Source organism: Cyrtonyx montezumae, unplaced genomic scaffold (assembly GCF_038088225.1).
Source record: "Cyrtonyx montezumae isolate F1298 unplaced genomic scaffold, pur_monq_1.0 scaffold_9, whole genome shotgun sequence".
In the NCBI taxonomy this organism is placed as follows: domain Eukaryota; kingdom Metazoa; phylum Chordata; class Aves; order Galliformes; family Odontophoridae; genus Cyrtonyx; species Cyrtonyx montezumae.
This window is the reverse complement of record NW_027072100.1, coordinates 12238767-12259812: the sequence shown is the minus strand read 5'-3', so window position 1 is coordinate 12259812 and position 21046 is coordinate 12238767. Positions and strand designations below refer to the sequence as shown.

At 51.3% G+C, this 21046-nt stretch overlaps 1 protein-coding gene across 1 annotated transcript; it reads left to right on the top strand.

Annotated features, from left to right (window-relative positions):
- Positions 1-7261: 7261 nt before the first annotated feature.
- On the top strand, positions 7262-16252 carry TFAP2C (transcription factor AP-2 gamma). Its single transcript, XM_065754177.1, has 7 exons — positions 7262-7503; positions 8572-9048; positions 9259-9310; positions 10459-10681; positions 11349-11467; positions 12727-12868; positions 14334-16252. Exons 1-7 carry the CDS (start codon positions 7456-7458, stop codon positions 14617-14619), a joined length of 1347 nt encoding a protein of 448 aa, XP_065610249.1. The 5' UTR covers positions 7262-7455; the 3' UTR covers positions 14620-16252.
- The last annotated feature ends 4794 nt before the right edge of the window (positions 16253-21046 follow it).

Genomic DNA, 21046 nt, shown 5'->3' with positions numbered 1-21046 from the left:
CATGCACGGGTACTGCAGATCTGGCAAAGACCACAGAAGGTGGCTGATGTTCGGCTGCTATGAGCCTGCACCGGGACATGTGTTCTCTGCCCACTGCAGGCATCCCCACTACTGACCAGGTTTATGGGCACAATGCATGCTCCACAGAAGATGGGTATGGATTTTAGGAAGGGAGGGCTCAGAGTTTGAAGTGACTCCTCAGCACCTTCCTCTCCTGTCAGCACATGCAGATTTGTACAGACAGACCCATGGTCTGCAGGCAGCCGTGCAGCAGCAGGGAACTCACTGCTCCCTGCCATGCCCTGCGAGGACTCCCTGTCACCATTTACATGCAGCCATAGCAGGGCCAGGTTTGGGTTACAGAAAGCACTGCAGGGCTTGAGGTTTGGCTCACCTCGCTAGGAGAAGCCATTGGCATAATGGCGTGCTGGGCATAGACAGGTGCTGGGGGCTTTGACCTCATGGCCACGTTTTGCTGCCTGCCGTGGTGGCTCTGCTGGCATTATGGGCTGGCTGGGAAAGGGAAGATGACACCTGCCCTGCCAGAACGACACCGTCTTGGAAACCTGGGAGCAAACTTGAACTGGTGCAGAGATCTGAGCCGCTTGTGTTGTCGCTCCGAGCTGCTCTTAACCACACTACAATAGATTTACAGTCTGGCTGAAACACAAGCAAGGATTCCTTTGGCAAAACTGCACTGGGATAAGCTATGCTGACAGAAGAGCACTTAGCTGGTGTATTCTGTGTTTACACAAGAGGAGTGCTTTATCGGTCTAGCTATACTGGCAAATCTCCCCTCGGGCTAGCTCGTCTTCTCTCTGCAGCTCTGCCGTGGAGCTGCACGGGCAGAGTCCCCGAGGAGGGGTGGGTTGGTGAGGGGCTGTGGGATCCTGGCAGTGCCTGGTGGGTGCTTTGCCAGCCCCGACACGTGGGGTGCAGCACAGCCCGCCTGGCACCCCGTGCTGTGGACACAGCGTGATCCGGGGAAGCCGTCATTCACGTGGGTGCAGCTTGACGTGGTCGGAGCCCGTGTCTGCCGCTGGATTTGCATCCGTTCAGCTGAGCTGGTTTTGTTTTCCAGCCATGATTGTTTTCAATTCTAACGCAGCTGAGCACAAGGAAGCTGTGGCCCTGCTCTCCTCTCAGAATTGGAGCTGGTTTTCCAGGGCGACCTGCTGTGCTGCAGCAATACGACCTGCGACTGCAAGAACTCCTCCCACCCTCAAAGTTTCCTCCCTTTCCTCGACAGGCTCTTGCCCCACAGCTCTCCAGAGCAAGTTCCCCATGCCCAGAGGGAGGGAGCAGCTCTCCTCACATCCCTTCCTGTGGCTGCAGTCCAAGGCTGTGCTCCTTGGGGCTGTTATCTCAGGGCTGGACCACCACGTCATCTCACGGGACAGATTTGATTTGGACCAGGCTGCCTTCCTGCCGTGTTAGTCAGTGCTTATGGGCAGCTTTGGTATTTTACTGCTTTTCTGAGTTAGCTTTGGTGTCAGCGTGATGGACCACATCTGAATGCAATGATGTGGGCAAAAGGCATCTCGTGCAGCATAAAGCTGCTGGTACCAAGCTCTTTTCTTTACATCAGCCTCTTTTTTAATTGTACTGGTACAGTGAATTTGTACTGGCTCAGCGCTTTCCCAGTGACAGATTTTTGTACCAGTGGTAAAAGATTTCAAGCTGGTTGAACTATTGCTCGGAGGCATCTGGACACTGGCTCCTAAATCATCTGGGACAGGAACATGCAGCTCTTCCCTGAAACAATCATGGCAAAGACTGGAAATTGCAACAAACACTTTTCTTGCAGCATTTAAGCTTCTCAGGACTGATATGTGCCAGGCACCTCTCTCTGCTCCAGAAAGCAGAAATTGAGCACAGGTGGAGAGAGCTGGGAATGAGGCACGAGAGCCACAGCTGCCCAACCACAGCACTGCTCTGCAAAGCTCTGATGGCAGCAGGCGTGGGAAGTCTTGGAGCACAGCTGTAGGTAGAGGGGAAAAGGGATGGCAGAAAAAAAATATCATTTCCAAAACCTAAGATGCTGGAAATGCTGCCTGAAGTCAGGTGTGAACAGAAGAACCTGAATAGTGAAGGTTTTTAATGCAAACGCAACCATTCAGGCATCCCAAATCTGTCCTTCTGTAATCATACCTGTATTCAGTTAGGGGAACACAAATGCTCCTAAGTGCTGTGAATTCTTACACATCAGAGTGTCTCCCTTGTCCCTTCGCAGCAATAGTGCTGCATGAAGGTTTGCAAATCATTTTGCATAGAAAAAAAAAAGTGTATATATATATATATAAAAGAAACAACCTACACCCTGCATAGGTTTCCCACAGTAACGGTGTAATGTTATCACAGAGCCCTGTGCCAACATCAGGTCCTTGGGAATGCAGCTTGGGGCAGGCTTGGAAGAACTTGGAGCTCTTTCGCTGGCACCTGATGTTTGGCAACGCTGCCATTCCCTCACTGCTGCCTTGTTAGAGTGGTGATAAATGGTGGAGTGCATGAGGAGTAGAGTTTTTGCCTCAGATGAGTGAGTGCTTTCCGGCCTGAGCTCTGCTCCCTCTGCCACATGGCAGTGCTGCAGCTCACCCACAGCTGCCAGCACACATGGAGGAAATGGAAGATGATGCCAGCAAAACCTCGGTGTTCTCCAGATCACAATTAAGAAAGCACTTGTAGGATGTGGAAGGGAAAAGAGTGGCCTTGTGCTCTCCTTTGCTTCTCAGTGGTGAAAAAGGAGAAAGGGTCTGGGAGGCTTTGTATTTTTCTCTGAACGATTTTTGTGTTGGTTTTATTTCCCTCTCCAAGCTTTTCCCTTGTGTGTGTTATCAGAGATGTGTGTGATCTCAGTGTATGTGACTGCAGATCTCCTCCGCCCCAGTGCTGGTGGAAGACTCAGAGGAAGACTATTGGGAGGGATTACAGGTATTCAGGAATCTGGACTACAGAAGTAAAAGAGTGAGCAAATCTGTTTTGTTCTTTAAACTGCCCAAAGGGAAAACCTTCAGCTTCAGCACACGTGACCCATTTTCTCTATGCAGAGGTCATTCTTCTGATTTCATCATCCCTTTAGGATGACTGAAGAGAGAAAGGTAAGTAGAAAAAAGGTAAATAGTTCTGTAAATTCCATTCATGCCATACAGGTACTGCCTGCATCTCTTCTAAACTCCCTTGGAATGTGTTTTAAAGCATCTTTGAAAGTAAAAGCTTAACAAATGTGTCTGGATTTTAAACCTCATGTGTGTATACGTACATATATGGAGAAGTGGGTATTTGGTGGCTGCCCAGAAGGAGCACAGCCTGCAGGACCCCCAGGGCTGGAGCTGAACAGCCCTTGTACCCCATGCCCATTCTGTCAGGGGAGGGACTGTCCCCAAACCACCACCATGCTTCTGAAAGCAGCATTGAAGGCATCAGACTGCCTGCATGTGCCTTGAAAGCAGAGGAAAGGGTAAGGAGAGCATCTAGTGACATGTTTAAAGTGTAAGGACTGCCCGGTGTTGATGCCTGCTCCTTTCTCTGAAGGGGCAAAAGGAATGGAAGGTTCACATTTTCCCACTGAAGGATTTGTATTAGCTGCAGCCTGAATTGCACTGAGCAATATAGAAATGAACTGAAAAAAAAATGTCTGCATCTGAAATATTTACTTTTCTGCTGTTTTGGCCTATGGGATTCTTTCTTTTTGTGTCACTGGTGCTTTTATTCCTACTGTAGTACGGGCATTTAGCTGTAGGAATGTAAGATCCACTGAGGCTTTATTTTTAAAGTATGAATTACTTCTGTCGTGCCAAAAGTGGTTTCTCTCTTTGCTTTCAGAAAGGAGCTAAACATATGTACTCTGCTTCCCCCTTTAGCACTGCGGTGGTTTAGAACTTCATGTTTTTGATGTGGATCCTGCGTGCTGCACTGATGCTCAGCCTCCTGCTTCCTTTGGAGCAGCACTGGCTCATGGCACCAAAGCTGATGCCATTGCTGCTCCCACTGGACAGAAAACAGAGGGAATAAAAAAGAGAAACGAGAGCATCCCTCCAGCGTGGACAGACAGTGTCACAGCCCTGAGGAGGTGCCTCAGGGTCATGGGGTAGGGCTGCAGGGCTCTTGGGGAGCACAGCCCCCTCCTCCCTTGGTCCCTCCTGCAGGAGGCCAGCACCGCGGCTTTCATTGAAAGGATGAGGAGATGGAAGTAAATGCAGCTGCAGTGACATTCCTGGTCATCCCCTGCCCCCGAGGCAGGGCCAGGCTGGAGCTGGGCTCCCTCTCACCCTGCTGTGTGCGGTGGATCGGCCTCTCCTCCCTCCGTGCACAAAACTTGGTGTGTGCAGCAGCCGCAGGAGCTCGGTGCAGGAGCCCCAGGCAGCCGTGCCTCGCTGCCGAGCCTCTGCCACATGCCATGCCACATCTAACCTAGGGCCCCGAAGTGCCGGGTGTCAAAGTCTGTCACTTCTGCCCATGCATTGCTAAGCACAGCCTCCTGGAGGGCAGCGCGCTATGGCCGGGGGACCCTGCTCCTCTGGGAGGGAGCGGGGAGGAAGCAGAGCTGGCTTCGCGTTTATTAAGCAAATTAATAGGTTGGGAAAAAAGCAGCTGCGACGCGGGCATGCTTTCCCTTCACCTCCTGCATTAGTGAGAGCTGGCAGGGAAGCAGGCAGAGGGCACAGACCGCACGCGTCCGCAGCCCACAGCTCCGCGCTGGGGGCAAAGGATGCTCGCGGTTCCCTCCGGCGCCGCCGCGGTGCTGATGGCCGGGGGTAAACCGCTGCCACCTCGCGGGGTGCGGAGGGATCCCGGAGGAATCAAACCCCCCGGGCCGCGGAGAGAGGATCCCGGCGGTCAGGGATGCTCCCGGTGCCGGCAGCCACGGGAAAATCCACCCCCGTACAGCCGCAGCTCTGCGGGACGGGACCGAGCGGCAACGACGTGCCCAGAGCTCATCCGGACTGCTGCAACCCCCCCTCCCCCCCCCCGCGCCATAGGAAGTCCCCCAGCAGCCCGGCCGGGCTGGGGCTGTGCTCTCGCAGCGCTCCCACGCGTGGTGGAGTCACGCGGAGCGGCTCCGGAGCCGCGGAGCTCTTCGTGCGGCTCTGCGGGAACCGAAGCGAGAAGCCGGGCAGGTTTCTGCGCTGCTACCGACGAAGACGCGCACGAGTTTAAATCTTTTTTTTTTTTTTTTTTTTGAAGAGGGATGTAAGCAATTAGCATCCCCACCCTCTCCTGTAATTGCTGCTAAATAGGAAAACTCCCGAGTGGGACGGCGGGTTCTGTTCCCCTCCCGAGAGCGCGCTCACACCTCGGGGAGCTTTCCGGCCCCTCGGGAAGCTGCAGCCTCGCAAAAAGAGCGGAGCGGGGGAGCAGAGCCCGCAGGCAGCCGCTCCTCCTCGCAAACAGGCGACGTCCTAAATAAGGGCGCTGCATTTCCCCCCCCCCCCCCCCCCCCTTTTAATAAGTCAGGAAAGCTGCCACCTGCCAGGACCCTCCTCCCAGCTGCTCCATCGCCGCAGCCCGCTTCTCTCCGGGTTAGGTGTGAACGTGGGGAGGGGGGGGGGTGCAGCAGCCGCGCTTCGCAGCGTTCCCCTCCCCACCCCCCCAACCCTTGGAGAAGGACGGAGGTGCCCCGACAGCAGCACCCGGGCCGGGGCCGGGCTCGGCAGCACCACGGGGGGGTCCGCACCCCGCGCTCAACCTCCTCTGCTTTCTCGGTCGGTTTTCTAGGAAGCCATGAAGTTCTTTTGTTTTGGTAATTTCTTCTAAATCCCTCTTTCACGCTTCTGCTTATCTGTATTTTATACATAGATGTGTATGTAAACAACTAGCGAGCTGGATCCGTCTGCGTTCATGGGTCCGCTGGAGAAAACAAAACGAAGGTGTTCAGACCCCGAAAACTCCACACACACACACAAAAAAATAATAAAGAGAGAAAAACTACGTCGCCCCTCAGTGTGACGTTTTTGAGCAGAAGGGAAATTGTGGTAAAAACGCCCACGTCGCTGCACCGCAGGATGCCTTCGGGAGGAAGGAGGGCGATCTTCCCAAACCTGGGGAGCTCGGCGGTTCCCCTCCTCGTTTCTTTTTAAATCCATCTTGTCCCTTTAATACAAATGAACTTTAAGCTCCCCCTGTCTTTTATTATTTAGATTCCTAGTCTTAATGACGCCAGGAGCCGCGCGAGCACACTCGCTAATAATCGTCTCGAACTGCATTTCAAAGAAACGTCCCTGGAAGAAAAACACCGTCGTTAAAATAAATAAATAAATAAGTAAATAAATAAATAGAGACTCCACCAAAAATGATAATGCGGAGTCCCCGCCGCCGCCGGGCAGCGCAGCAAATCGGCACTGCCGGCTCGGGCTGCTCACACCGCCCGCGTTACCTGCGGCAGCCCCGTCCTCCTCGGACTGATTTTTTGGATCGTTCGTTTAATCAGAGGGAGGAGGTGCTGAGGGGTTTTGGTTTTAATTATTATCGGTTTGTTGGTTTTTCGTTTGCGCACAAAAAAGCGGCGGAGGTGCGGTCGGCTCGGGATCGGCGCGGCCTTTCGGAGCAGCCGCCCGGGCTCGGCTTTGTCCCTCTCGTGTGAACGAGCGGTGATGGGATGCACCTTCCAGCACTGCGGGATGCCGCTGCTCCGGAGCGCGGGGTCTCCTCGGGTGGGAGCGCGCCCGGGAAGCCGCGGTACCGCCCGCACCGCCGCGCGTCGGGGACGCTCCGCCGGTGCTGCTTTACCTGGGAGGGATTGAACCCGGCTGCGATAACCTTGTCGGATAATTAAGCAAATTATACCTTAAGCATCTGTAGCTTACAAGTTGTAATCAGCGATTCAAACTCCTGACAATTACGCAAATCGCGCTCGGACTTTTTCTCGCTTTCGCAGCGAGGGCTTTGCCGGCACCCCGCGCAGCAGCCGCCGGAGCCGCGTGGGTTGGGAATCCGGGCGCGCTTCCACGCGGGGGGGGGGGGGGGGGGGCGGCCGAACAAGCAGCACACCTCCCACCAAAGAGAACACAGCCACGGAGGAGGGACACGACGCTGTCGGGGCTGCCCTCCTCGCAGCGCGCCCGCGGGCGGTGCCCACGCGTGACCCCTTCCCGCGGGCCGGGGCCGCTCCGAGGGTGGGTGGGGGGGGTCCAGCCCCGCGCAGCCTCCGCGGGCGCGCAAGGAGTGGCTTAGGGCCACGCTGCCTCCTGAGTGGCTGCCGGCCGCGGCTCCCGAGCCATCCCTGGGGAGGAGTTATGATAATCCTATTGCCATTAAGGGCGTCTGGGCAGGGAAAAAAACCCAAGTGACCATTAGCGCGGGGGTTTAGTCCGCCAGCAGCCTTCATGCCTGCCAACTGAGCTCCGTCCGGGGGGTAGCTCCTCTTCCCCAGAGCCGACGTGGATTTACCGCCCGTGGGGGGGGGCTGAGCTCTCGTCTGCTTTCGGTGCCGCACACCTGGGTTGGACGCTGGACGCCATGTTGTGGAAACTGGCAGATAACGTCAAGTACGAGGAGGACTGCGAGGTGAGAGAGGCGGGGAGGGGGCGGCGGGGGTCGGGGCGGCGGTGCGGGGCTCTCCCCGCTCGGAGGCGGCTGCACGGTCCGTCCCTCCGGTTCCCGAGCGCGCTCCTTTTGAATTTTTTTTTTTTTCCTTGACTTTGGATTTCTGATTTCCGATTTCCTTTCTTATTTTTGTTTTCTCCGCCAAAACTTTTGGGACTTGAAATCTAAAAAGGGGCATCTCCGGTTGGAAGGAGCCGGAGGCAGCGCCTTTACGGCACGAGGTTTCCGCTCCGTGCGGTGAATCGGAGCGGTAAAAGTGGAGAGGACGGAGCGCGCAGCCCCGAACGCCGCTGCTGTCGGACGGCTCCGAGGGAGCGGCCGTGGGGAGAGCCGCAGTGCCCCCTTCCCGCAGCCCCACGAGTGTTCCCGGGTTGGGCTCTGTCCTCTCCCCGGCTCTGCTGGTCGCCGTCTGCCTGCTCGGCTGGAGCAGATTAGCAGCAGCCCCCGCTTCACGCTCCATTGGGACTCTATTCACTTCCTATTAACCAGCGCTGTTATTTTAACGACCGTGAAGCTTGAAACTGCTAAATCTCAGGATCAGCTTCATGTAGACGTTTAGGCTCTGACTGCTGAGGTTTGAAGCGGGGGGTGGGGGGGGGGAGAAGCGCGTCCCGTCCCGGCCGCGCGCAGCGGAGCCGTCGGTTTGCTGTGCTGTGTGCTCCTCCCTCGGGGCCGCTTCTGCTGCAGGCAGCGCGGGTCCGGCTGGAAGCGGGCCGCCACCTTTGATTTTTATTATTATTATTTTTTTTAACGGTTGTTCTAAGATGTTGATAGTTTCTTGGAAGTGTAGGGGTTACTGCGTTGTATTTGGGATGAAACTGGTGGGAGTTGGTTGTTAAGCTCCTCTTTGCAAGCTGGGCTGATTTCCTACGAAACGCCCGAAAACAGAGAAGGGCGGTTTTTGCCTCCCTCTCTTCCCACCACCCTGCCTTCCCCCCCCTCCCCCAAATTGTCCCCTACTGTCGCGCCCCGAGTGCCCGGCAGCCCCTGACGGCCGCCTCCCTTCTCCCCCCTCCCTGTGATTTCCAGGACCGCCACGATGGGAGCAGCAACGGGAACCCGCGGCTCCCGCACCTCTCGGCGGTCAGCCAGCACCTGTACAGCCCGGCCCCGCCGCTCTCCCACTCCGGAGCCTCCGACTTCCAGCCTCCTTACTTCCCCCCCCCTTACCAGCCGCTGCCTTACTCCCAATCCAGCGACCCCTACTCGCACCTCGGGGACCCGTTCTCCATCAACCCGCTGCACCAGCCGCCGCCGCCGCCCCCCAGCCAGCAGCAGAGTGCTTGGCCCAACCGCCAGAGCCAGGAGCCCGCCGGCCTCCCCCCGCACGGCCGCCCCGGCCTCGTCCCGCACCTCTCGGCGCTGGAGAGCGGCTCGGCCGGCGGCCGGCGGGAAACGTTTCGGCGCTCCGACCTCTTGCTGCCCCACGGGCACGGCCTGGATGCCTCGGCGCTGGCCGACAACCTGGGGCTCCACGACATGGCCCATCAGATAGAGGACGTGCAGGTAATCGCCCCCCCCCCCCCCCACTCCCGGACCCCGCAGTTTGTGATGCCCGAGCGCTCAGCCCCTCTTCGCCGTCGGAGCGAAAGTCTTTTTTTTGTCGTTGTTGTTTATTCCTCCCAGCCGCACGGGGCGGGGTGGGCTTTGCTACCCCCTCAACTCATTCCTCCTCACGTCTCGAGATGCGAAACCTTCTCCCGTTTCTCTTTGCAGAACGTGGATGACCAACACTTACTAATGCACGACCAGACGGTCATTAGAAAAGGTCAGTACGGCGGCACGCCGCTCGCTTTCCCTTACCGATGGTTACCGATAGTTGGAGCGGAGTGGCCCCGGCGCACGGACGCCCCATTATCTCCGGTAGCGGAGCTGGGGCCGATCCTCTGCGCGCTGCGTTTGCCGCTGCCCCCCGGAGCGGTGATGGGGGGCAGCCCCGGGGCCGTCGGTCCCCGCCTGCCGGTGGTCGTGGCTCGGCCGTGCCCCTCCCCCCCACTCCGTGTGCTGAGCGTGGTGCTGCCCCGCGCGTGGGTCGGGCGGTGCGGGGTTAGTCGTGCAGCCGCCACGAGGGAGCTCAGCTCGGTGTGGCCCTCTTCCTTTCCTTTTTCCTTTTAATCCCCTCGTTTCCCATATTCGTAGTCAGCTCGGTGCCGGGAGCCTGCTCAGCTTTACCTTAATCGAAGTGGTTTTGCAGCTGGGGAGTGAAAGCAGCAGTGACTCAGTGCAGTTCAGTGGTGTAGGGCTTTGGGTAGTGTATTTTTCTTTCCCTCTTTCTAAACGAATTCGTGCTTATATATATATGTATATATATATATATATATATATCTCGGTGGAGGTTTTGCTTTGAAGACTTCAAACAAACACCGAAGTGAGGAAAAGCAGAAGTGCTGGGCAGGGCGCTGATTGCTGCCTTCAGCTCACGGGAGAGCGGTTTCGCTGTCAGATGGAGCGCGGCTGCATCGTTCCCGTCGGGGACCGCGGCCCTTTAACCCTTTCGGTGCGGTGGGGGCCGCGCGTTGGCCCCGTTCAGCGGAGGGTTCGGGCTTAATCCCCTCGCTGTGAGTTTGGGGGGGTTCAGTTCCAGAGGGGTTTTCTCGTGTGTGGGGCTGAGCCCGGTGGGAGCCTTCCCCCGCCGCAGCCGAAGGACACCGACTCGCTGCAGCCGGGTCGGCTCCTTGGAAGGGTTTGCGAGCTCGCATGCCGCTCTAGCTTTTTGGGGTAGGGCCGAGGGATGCTTTTCGTGCCTTTTGTTGATTGTACTTCTTAAAGTCGGCAGCTCCTGGCACCGGAGCGTGGCAGACCACAGCTCTGCTCAGCAATTTAATATACAACGAAATCGCTCTCCCGCCCTTCCCCCGCACGCCCGCTTCCTCCTCCGGTTCTAAAATACCTGCTGCCCTCCTCTTCCTCCCGCAGGTCCCATTTCCTTAACGAAGAACAGTGCCCTGAGCCTCCCCTGCCAGAAGGACGGGCTGATCGGGGTGGTCATTAACCCCAACGAAGTGTTCTGCTCCGTCCCGGGGCGGCTGTCCCTCCTCAGCTCCACGTCCAAGTACAAAGTGACGGTGGCGGAGGTGCAGAGGCGGCTGTCCCCCCCGGAGTGCCTCAATGCCTCTCTGCTGGGGGGTGTGCTCCGAAGGTACGCTGCAGCCCGGCCGATGTTTGTGGGTATTATTAATTCCCCCCCTCCCGTGGGTGAGATGGCAGCCGGATGGGGACAATGAGCTCAGAGCCCTTTGTCAAACTTCAGGCTTTTACGGCAGCGCTGAGCCCTAAAAGGGCTTTGGGGATCAAACTGCTCTGCACTTGTGCCCCTCGCGGGGAGCGGTGCCACGCACGGCCCTGGCAGCCCTGCTCTGCAGAGCAGTGGGTTTTTGTCTCTGAAACCACTCGTGGAGTGCTCTCATTCTGTAACAAAACGATTTCCCGTGGAACGATTTTTGGATGAAGCATCATCATCTCGTTTTGCCTTTACAAAGGTGCTCGAAATGCCTGGGATTATTTTGCTTTTTTTTTTTTTAATTTATTTTTAATACAGTTTGGCTTCTGGTCATTCTACAGCTGTTGGTTTCAGCAGTGCAGTTTGACACGTTTTGGTTTTGACCTCTGCTGTGTTTCATCCTGGCTGGTTTGTAGCAAAGCATTTAAAAGTAGGTCATTGGGAAAGAGAGCCTGCTTTTTATCTTACCCCCAGTAGAGCCCTACTGAATGTCAGTAACTGCAATTTCTCATCTGTATTTAAAAAACGAAAAATCTCTTGAAGAAAAATAAGGCTTTTTTTTGTTTGTTTCTTTTTCTAATTACAGAGCCAAATCTAAAAATGGTGGCAGATCATTAAGGGAAAAGCTGGATAAAATTGGCTTGAACCTTCCAGCCGGTAGAAGGAAAGCTGCAAATGTGACACTATTGACATCTTTGGTGGAAGGTCAGTCCTGAACACGTCTTAAAAATAAACAGTCTTTCCCTCGAGCACAGCTTTTATCCTCCTAGACAAAGCACGGGATGGCCGACGAGTCAATGGACTTCTGGGGTGGGGGTGATTATTTTGGAGTGCATCGGGGGCACTGCAGCAATGGCTGTGCTGCTGTGGGCTGTGCTCCCCTCTGCCCCCTGCCCCTCCATGGGGCAGGATGCTGCAGGGAGATGCCGTTCCTCCCGTGCTCGTGCCGGGCTCTGCAGAACGCCCCGTCTGTCCAGTCTGTGCTCCCTGTTTGGGGTTTTGTCTGAGGGTGTGTGCAGGGAGGGCAAAAGGGATGAAACTGGGTTTGGTTCCCCACTGGGGACACTGGAGAGATGTGGGGCAGCTGCTCCGGTGCCCGGCCCTCCCTCAGCGGTGTCCTCAGAAACTCTGCTAATAAACACAGGCATATAAAGTGAGATTTATAGCTTCTGGCTTCCTGATGGGAAACTGGAGCCCCTTTAATCTGCAGCGTGTTGTGTGGACCCTCTCAGTTAAGCCGAGTTGAAGGGTGTGTATATATGGACGTGTGTGGCCGTGGGTTGTGTTTGATGAAAGCAGCTCCTGGTAGTGGTACAGCTTAATGGGAGTGGAAGCAGTAACTGAAACATGAAGAATGGTCCAGCAGTACCTCACTGCTGCTCGAGTGAGGCAGCAGCTTCCACTGAAAATGCTTGGAAGTTGGATTTGAGAGCCACACGCACACGGGCATTACGTGGAGCACTGGTTGGTGCCAGTCCATTCTTTTTAAGCCTGACAAAATTACCCTAATAAAAGAAAAAAAAATTGAGTTATCCACCTTCCAACGGTGGTTATTATAAAGCAGAACTAGAGATGCACTAAAGGGAAAAAACTGTTACTACGTCAGTGGAACTGGGTTGCGTATTTTCTTATATATCAGCGGGAAATCTGTTGTAGAACGAATTCCAGCCTTTGCTCCGCAGTAGATCTGCATAGAGACAAAAGCAAAGCTTTTCTTTCCAGTCAGAAGGCGAGGGAGTTCTATTTTGTAGCTGTCATCGCCTCGGTTTTCCTTTCTTGATGGAAATTTACAAAGAAACACTGAGAATTACTGATCAGAGGATGGTAATGAATGGTAGGGCGAAAAAACCAGAAGTGTCCCTTTCTAGATGAGGATAACACTTCAGGAGTTCACCCTGCTTTAATCTTCCTGATCTCCCAACAATAAATAGACGTTAATGAGCTCTCCCTTCTGCCTGCTGCAGGTGAAGCTGTGCACCTTGCTCGGGACTTCGGGTACGTGTGCGAGACAGAGTTCCCCTCCAAGGCTGTGGCTGAGTACCTGACCCGGCCGCACATGGGCCGCAACGAGATGGCCAACAGGAAGAACATGCTGCTCGCTGCCAAGTGAGTGTGGGGCTGGGGGTGCTTCAGGAAAGCGGATCCCCAGGTGTGACAGAGCCGAGCACCCGGGGGCAGGTGTGGCTGGGGAAGCTGGGAGCTGAGGGCTGACCTGCCTGCGTGTGTGTGCAGCTCAGTGGAGCTGTTAGTGGGCACGGGGGGATGGGAAGGGAGGCTCAGCCACTGGTCCTGGCTGCTGGAGGCAGTAGCAGCAGGCAACTTCTGACTCCCTGAGGCTCTGGGAGTCAGAAGTTGTGGACGGTCCCGTTTTGCTGTTGCAGCTGAGGTCCTTCAATGAAAGGTAGATGGGAAAAGTCCCTGTTCTTTAATAAATTCTTAGAAATCTTGGGGAACAGTGGAGGGAAGGGTGATGGAGGAGGTCTGTTGGAGCTCCTCTGCAAGACACCCGTATCTGAATTAACCATGTGCTGGCAGGCAGTGCCTCTTTAGCTCTTGTTCCAAACCAGGAGCTGGAGTGCTTGCTGTCCCCTTCCTGTGCTGAGGTTTAACCAAGCCTTCTGTTCTGGTCTGAGATATTTTCTGGGTGGGGTTGGTGCAATTCTTTGCTTTTGAAAGCAGTGGTTCCCTGCAGAGGATCTGAGAAAAGCCTGCTTAACTGATGAGAAGAGTTGCCCTGGTTGTGTGCTCAGGTTAAGCAATCAAAATCCTATGCAGAGGTTCCACACTCCACCTGTTCTTGATTTAATCTGTCTTTCCCTGAAAAAGAGGCTGCTTTTACAAGACTGTATTTCTTAGAAATAGATTATCTCTTTCCCATAGCTTGAATTTTATGCACTCTATTGAGAGCTAATCCTTTGGCTCCTCTATTATTATTGGCATTACCATTAACACCAGCAACAGCCCTCTTTTGGAAGATGTTTGTGATTGAGAAATTCTGGTAAAGTGATGTTTCTGTGAAGATTGCTCATCTCATGTGAAAACACATCGAGGGGACAGATTTACAAGCAGCAAACAACATATGCTGGAGCGTTATTAACCATTCATGTTTTGCCAGGCATATGCGTTCGTGTTTGCAGGATCAGGGCCTGGGTCCCTATTAAACAGGGCGTATTCACATCATGTGCATGGCTAGATTGAATCTCCTGTTCAGCTGCTTCAGTTTTCTTAAATCGTTGGGCTGCAGCTGGGGAAGTTCTCAGAAGCTGGCCCTAACCCTGTGCTCTGCCTTCAGTGCACAGTGAGTGCTGCAGAGCTCGGCCAGCAGCAGTGGGGTGAGTGCAGAGTGTGTGTGACATGGATCAAACACAGGGCTTGTCCGGATCCGATCCTAAGGAACGAGCTTTAAGTTTAGGTTGTGAAGAACACTGCTATCTTGCTGTAACGGATTTCTGCATCTCGTGTTCCTGTGTAGCTGCCGAGTGGTTGACACGGACTCGGTTGTTTTGATTTATTTGTTTTTTGCATAAATTCGTGCCGTGGTGTAAAGTGGTGCTCGCTTTGTGTCTTGCAGGCAGATCTGTAAGGAATTCACAGACCTCCTCACTCAGGACAGAACTCCGCTGGGAAACACGAGACCCAGTCCCATCCTGGACCCTGGCATCCAGGGCTGCTTGACTCATTTTAGCCTGATCACACATGGCTTTGGGAGCGCTGCCATCTGTGCTGCCATGACATCCGTCCAGAACTACCTAAATGAAGCATTAAAAATAGCAGACAAAACGTACATGAACACTGGCGACCAGAGCCCCGCAGAAACCAACAAAACCATCGATAAAATGGACAAGCACAGGAAGTAAAGGAGAAAAAACAGACTTTAGACTCTTCCTCCTTAACGCAGGCTGGGATCTTCTTGCCAGGGGGAACGTAGCGATTTGGGTACTTTTTTTTTTTTCTTCCTTTTTATAAGAAAGGAGGGAAAAGGAAATGAGAGCAACAAAATCATTCGGGATCTTCGCTCCTCTTGGATCCGGGAGACAAGTCTTTCCAAAAGCTGCAGTGTCCTTTCTCTGTGGAAGCAGTGACCTGGAGATAAGTACTTGGTACACGTGTTGACATCCTTTGCTGTAAAAGTGGTGCTATAAGGGTTTCTGATGGAAATACACAAAGAGGAAGACGTAGATTTCTTTCCTGCATCTCGGTACCTAGTGGCGACCAGCTTCGTGTGTAGTTCTTAAGAGACAGATTTTAAATGAGAGGTTGTTATCAGATAAATTTTCAGGGTTTTATTCTCTCTTAATACAACAGCAACAGTAAAGCAGTATTAAACAATGCTATATAGATTTATGTACATTAAAATTTTTTTATTAACTTCTGAAAATAGTAAGATTATTCTTTTTTTTTTTTTGCTCTTTATTTTCAGATTGCCATAAGAGAGTGCTAAAATCCTGGTGGATAAAGTTATCTGATGGCATTTGTGCTTAGTTTTATGGAAACGTTCAGGCTTTTAGACACTGCAGTAATGTTGGCTGCAGCTGAAATTATCTTGATACCAACAGTACAAAATGAAAATTCACTTTCTGTGTTTGAGGGTATTGCAGCTTTATTCACATATTTATATTGTCTTTTTTTATTGGGGGGGAGGGGAGGGAGGAACTTGAAAAAATAGGCACATAACTTTTTTTTTTTTAATTTTTTTTTTGCCTAGTAAGGCCAAAAAATAATTTCCAGGGAGGCTTTATGTGTATTAAGGGAAGCAGTGTGTTGAATGTAAATAGTAATTTATGTGTAATTTAATCGGATTTGTAAATAATGGTGAACTTTTTAATACTTTTTTTTTTATAAATGGGTTTTCAGATTTTAATTTTGGTAAGTATTTCAAAGGTAATGGGTAAGCTGAACATATCTTTAGGTTTATGCACAGGTATGTTATACAGGGTATTTAAGACTTGGGTTTTTTAAATATCGCGACTGTTGCCACTGAAGATGGGATCTAATCTGAGGTGTGTGTTCACAAAGCCATGACTTTGTGCATCACTCACCCGACAGCTGAACAGACATGCAAAACGAGTGTGTGAGTTCGTGTGTATGTGAATAATGGAGGTTCTGAACTATCTTTACATATTTGTAAATGTTCCCGCTATAATTCTGATGTATATGATAACCATATAATAAAAAATATTCTGGATAGAAGCATGGAACATTTTGTTAACTGAAAACAGTTTGGTTTTCTTTCAATACTTTGGGAATGTGGGGTGAGTAGCACTAGAGGACATTATGTATTGAGTCATAATTGCAGCACTTTGTTCAGATTAACAGAACAGAAATACAGAGCTGTTTGCCAGTAAAACTAATGGTTTCAATTAAATATGCTATGTATCTCCAAGAATCTTTTTTTTTCTAACATGTCATGATCATGCTAGCTCCTATTTAAACAGAACACAAACTGAAATCTCGACGCAAACTGCAAGGCTTCCCTTAAATAACAATCAATCTCGGCAGCTTTGCCTTCCAGTGAATCGGACTTTATTGGAATAATTTGTCTCTGTAATGATAAATATTTGCAAAATCCTGGCATGTGCAATGTGATAGATGTGCCATCTGGTTTCAGTGCTGTAAGGGATTTTTGCAGGAAGTCCTCAAAGTGGTGGGGCTGCATCTGAGGCTGTCGCAGATGCAGTGCAGCCAAATCAAGCTTCCTGAAGGGGAACCTGTACAGCAGTGCTTCCTAAAGCAGGAGCAACACCAGCTCTGCCTCCGTGCTGCCCCTGCCATTCCCACACCTGCTGGATGCAGCTGCTGTGGGGCTGGGGTGAATGTGACTGCTGGAGAACACCATGAGAGAATGTGATTCAGGTGGTGGCAGTGAGGTGTGTCTCTCACAGGTGTGGAAAATAAGCAACAGAAAACTGAAAGATTCAGAAGTTGAAAAAGAAGTTGAAAACTTTCCTTATTCTCGCTGTTTTTCTTCTAAAATGCGAAGGCAATTTCCTGAAGGTGTGCAGGGAGAAGGAAGGAGAGGGAAGCTCAAAGAAAGAAATTTGCAGCTGGCAGTGAGCTGGGGCAAAGACTGTTGTGGTTTGAGTTGCGACTCATCCCCCTGTGTGAGAGCTGAGAAATTCCTGTCCGTGTTGCTTGGGGTAACATTTGAAAAATGAGCATGTAGCCAGAGCCTACGTTCACTTCTGTCTGTGCATTTGACCTGTTGTCTGTATTGCCTATCTACAAACAGAACATGCTAGGTATGGTGAGAGCTGAAGGACAATTGCTCTTCAGAGAATGTGATGCTATGCTGATATATAGTTTTTCCCCTTATTTGTACTGTTTGACTGCTTATACAGTGTATACAGTAAGATTTTAGCTACCAGACAATGGAATCTTGCTTTTTATTAGTGCACAAAACCAGGCTCTGAAAATAATTGCCCCTTGGGATAGGAAATAAGGATCTTTCCATTTATTCCTGCATGCATTCAAACAAAGCCAGTCAATTGTCTAATGTACTGACTTGGGTTCTATTTATATGTCTGGAACACTAGAAACGTTGAGTTTCCATTACCTTAATGCTTTTCCTCTACTGTGTGTTTTAGACAGTACATTATTTTGAGGCTCAGCTACCTCATCTGCTCTGCCAGTCACGTGAAGGAACAGTGTCTTCTGCTCTGTTCACTGAAAAGCACAGTCAAACTGACCCAAACTTGTCTGCCAGCTGACACAATTTAAGGAAAATGTGATAGGTTAGTAACTTCTGGGGGAAGCTGAAAAGTTACCTGAGCGCAGGGGTTGGTTTGTTTCTTTATCCCTGCTCTTGAAACTTCCACGCTGGGTACTGCTTTTACAGTATAGCTCTCTTATGAGGTAGGAGGTGAAAATGGACCATTTTAAGAACTGACTGCCAGCATAGGTGATAACATCAGCCTGGAATCTTTTCACCTGATGGCTGTCTCGCTTTCCTTTGAAGGTTTTTTTTTTATGGCCTCGGAGAGAAATGATGATGCAAAGCTACTAACGTGTAAGACAAGGGGCGAGTGGGTCTCACTGCAGTATCCTGCTGTGTTGATTTGTTGCATTCCCCCCCCCCGCATGGGATGTTAATATACATTGCAGACAGAACTGTGCAAAGGTGACTTGGCAGCCAGCTGCACCATGCCTTTGCAAACTGTGATATCTGAACCAGTTGTGGGCTCGTGACGTTTCTGTGACACGCAGCTATTGCTGCTGTTCCCTAATGTCACGTTATCCACAGAGTTGCATGGATGACCATCTCTACGCTGGAACCATGCTGGAACCATTTGCTGCATTCTCTTTCATTTTCACTTTCCCAATCATATAGATAAGCTTTCTCCTGGTTTCTGATGTCATTAGTATTGGACGTCATTGCTCATCTTAATGTGGGTATTCCTGCTTGTTTCCAGGGGCCATCATTGTGTAAGGTTGCCCACAATAGCCTATTTTTCTTCTCTGCTGGCTGAACAGCCCTCTTCAACCCTCTGCTGAAGCCCTGGTTTCCAGGCTGCTGCATTATCTGAATATTCCACTTGATTTATATTTTTTCCCATGATTTTTAACTCAAACTATGTACCAACGCTCACTTTCTATCCTGTGGCACTCTTCTTTCTAATAGTGCAGAATGTTCAGAGACCTACAATGAATAAAACAATAGAACTAATCTTTTAGCTGGCTGAACTTTAGAGTTTATATTTCCAGGTCAGACTGCTGCTGACTAGGGAAAAGAAGCAGCCTGAGGTGTCTTCATACCGTGGGTCTGTCACTGATCAGTGGAGTCCTTCAGCTGATCTCTGCAATCCAAAATGGATTCCTAGTTAACTGAGAAAGTTTATCAGTACAAACAGAAAGCGGTTTAGAATGACACCACATCCCTGTTATAGACAGGGTTGCTAAACAGAGAAGGGGTAGGTTCCGACTGAGTCCAAAGAGAAAGAAAGGAAACAAAAACTGAGCCATGCAAGGCTTTGAGGTGTTTCTTTGCCTTTTGTAAGGTAGTAAGATGCTCATTCCATAGCGTCAGGCTGTTGCACCTCTGCTTGTGGCTGGAGGACCCAAAAACAGCCAGAAGGGGTGAAGGAATAGACCTGCACCAATCAGCCTTGCAGCCAGGGCTGCAGCTTTGGGCTAACCTTCAGCCTCTGCTCCCTTCTCTGCTGGAGGACAGCAGGACAGTGGCTGAGCGAAGCCTTGGTGCATTGTGGCAGCTGGGTGCTGCTGGATCTGAGCTGCGTGCTGGATGGTGAGCTGGAGCAGCTGGGATGGAGGCATGCGTGGTTTTGGTTATGCAAGAGAAATGGGAATTAACCTCCAGCACAGGGGCAGGGCAGGTAGCTGGGGCCGGTGATTTTCTCCAGTCTGTCCTGCAAAATTTACCAGAGCTCATTTGTCAAGCTTTGAATCCCTAAATCTATAACTCTAATTAATTATGAATCTCTTAATTACCCCAAAATGGCACTCTGTATTTAAGGTTAAGGTGTGGTGAAATCCAGAGCAAGAAAACATGAGAGAAGCTGGAAGATGTTCAGAGCTGGAGATGCCAGAAAATGATCATTTTCAGAGTTCAAGGTGCATGCAGGTGCAAAGGAAGCCCTGTGGCTCTGTGTCAGTGGGGCTGGGAGCAGGTCCTGAGCTGCTAGACACCAACTGCCTGATATTTGCACACCTATCCTTGGGTGTCTTACAAGCACCTTTTTTCCGGAAAGTAATGACCACCAAACCTCCCAGCACGGGGTTCCTGCATCAGAGAGGTATAAGCAAGCAATCTTTAGGACTTAAGCCCAACTCTGTATTTTCTGTTTCTGAAGTACACTGGATGAGGCTCTAGTTCTTTACGACTTTGGAGTAGAAATCCCAGTGGGGATATTGAAAACATCAGTGCAGACAGGTTCTGGCCCTTCCCTCATAAGAGGAAAAAGGCTTTTCTCAGCTCTTATTAATAACAAGTTAAAAATATATAGCTTTTAACTAGGCTGTAACCAGTTAATGTGACTCAGGAAAGACTGTAATGTGGATGGAGGCATTACCACTTTGCCTTGGTTGAATTTTTTCCAGACCTCACATGTGAGGAGCCCAGTTAAAGCAGGTGTAGCAATTAGGCTGTGAGCTCAGCTGATTAAGTGAGGGGCATCAGCAGGGTTTGGGGCTGGTTGATTTCAGCAGGGCTGCTGTTAACAGCCTGAAACGTTTCTCTCCCGGTGCTGTTGGGCTGAACTCCTTCCCTTGGACTTAGCAGCGCCAGCACTTCAGCAAAGGTAATGCTTCTCTTTAGTCTGCTGTGTGCGTCTGGTGGCAGGGTGTTGTACAGCTGTATGTGTATGAGGTTGCTGTGATGACATTAAGGGAGGAGGAAAATGAGGCGTGTTTCTATACAAATGGGAGGGTCTCCTCTTCAGAGCCTCAAGTCCTATTTTCTAGCTCCAATAGCATGAAATCTTTGTCTTGCCCTGGCAAATAAAAGCTGTAGTTAGCGGCTTTGTTTGGTGGAAGATGGAAGTTGATAAGATCCAGGTAAAGCTGTTTTGAGGTGCTCCACTGTAGAGAGTTTCCAGGGACTTGTTGCTGGAAAACTGCTGGTGCAGAAGAAAATATTAGTCACCTTTGTTAATGTTTATAATAAAATTGATCCTTGTCTAAGACTTCTAAGGACTTGAATGCCTGATGCTGGCAGCACTAGCACTGCGGCTGAAATGCTGTTTGCTGGAAAGGTATGGGGTAATCAATTGCATCTGAAAAGCAGAGGTGAGAATGGGTTGCCTGGTGCTGGTAAAAGGAGTGTTTGAGGGAGGCAGAAATGTATTAAATCAATTATGAGATTTCCTTTCCATTCATTTATCTCACTCAGGTTGTGTGTGTTTGGGGTAGAGAGGGGGAGTGAGAAGGAAGAAAAGACAACTGTGATCAGCTGTTCAAATTGCTTTAAACAGTATTGTTTGCCTGGGTCGTTAAGGGCATGGCAAATGTACTCCCTCATCGTTTTCCTGTGAACCTGAATGTTTTCACCCTGGGGAGTGCCGTGTCCCTGCCTCATGATGTGTGGGGATGCTCTGAGCCTCCAGTGGGGACCTGAGCTTTACCATGTGCTCAGGCACCCATGGGTGCTGACTCACGGTGGTGTGGCCACCTACTGGAGCAGCACCTGGCTCGCTCTGGAGGTCTCGCAGCCAGTACCGAGCAGGCCCCAGCCTGTTTGGGCTGGGAGATCTAACGAGATCACAGCCGGGGCCGGGGGTGATATGGCTGCAGGCCATCATCTTACATAAAACCAGAAATTTGCATAATGTG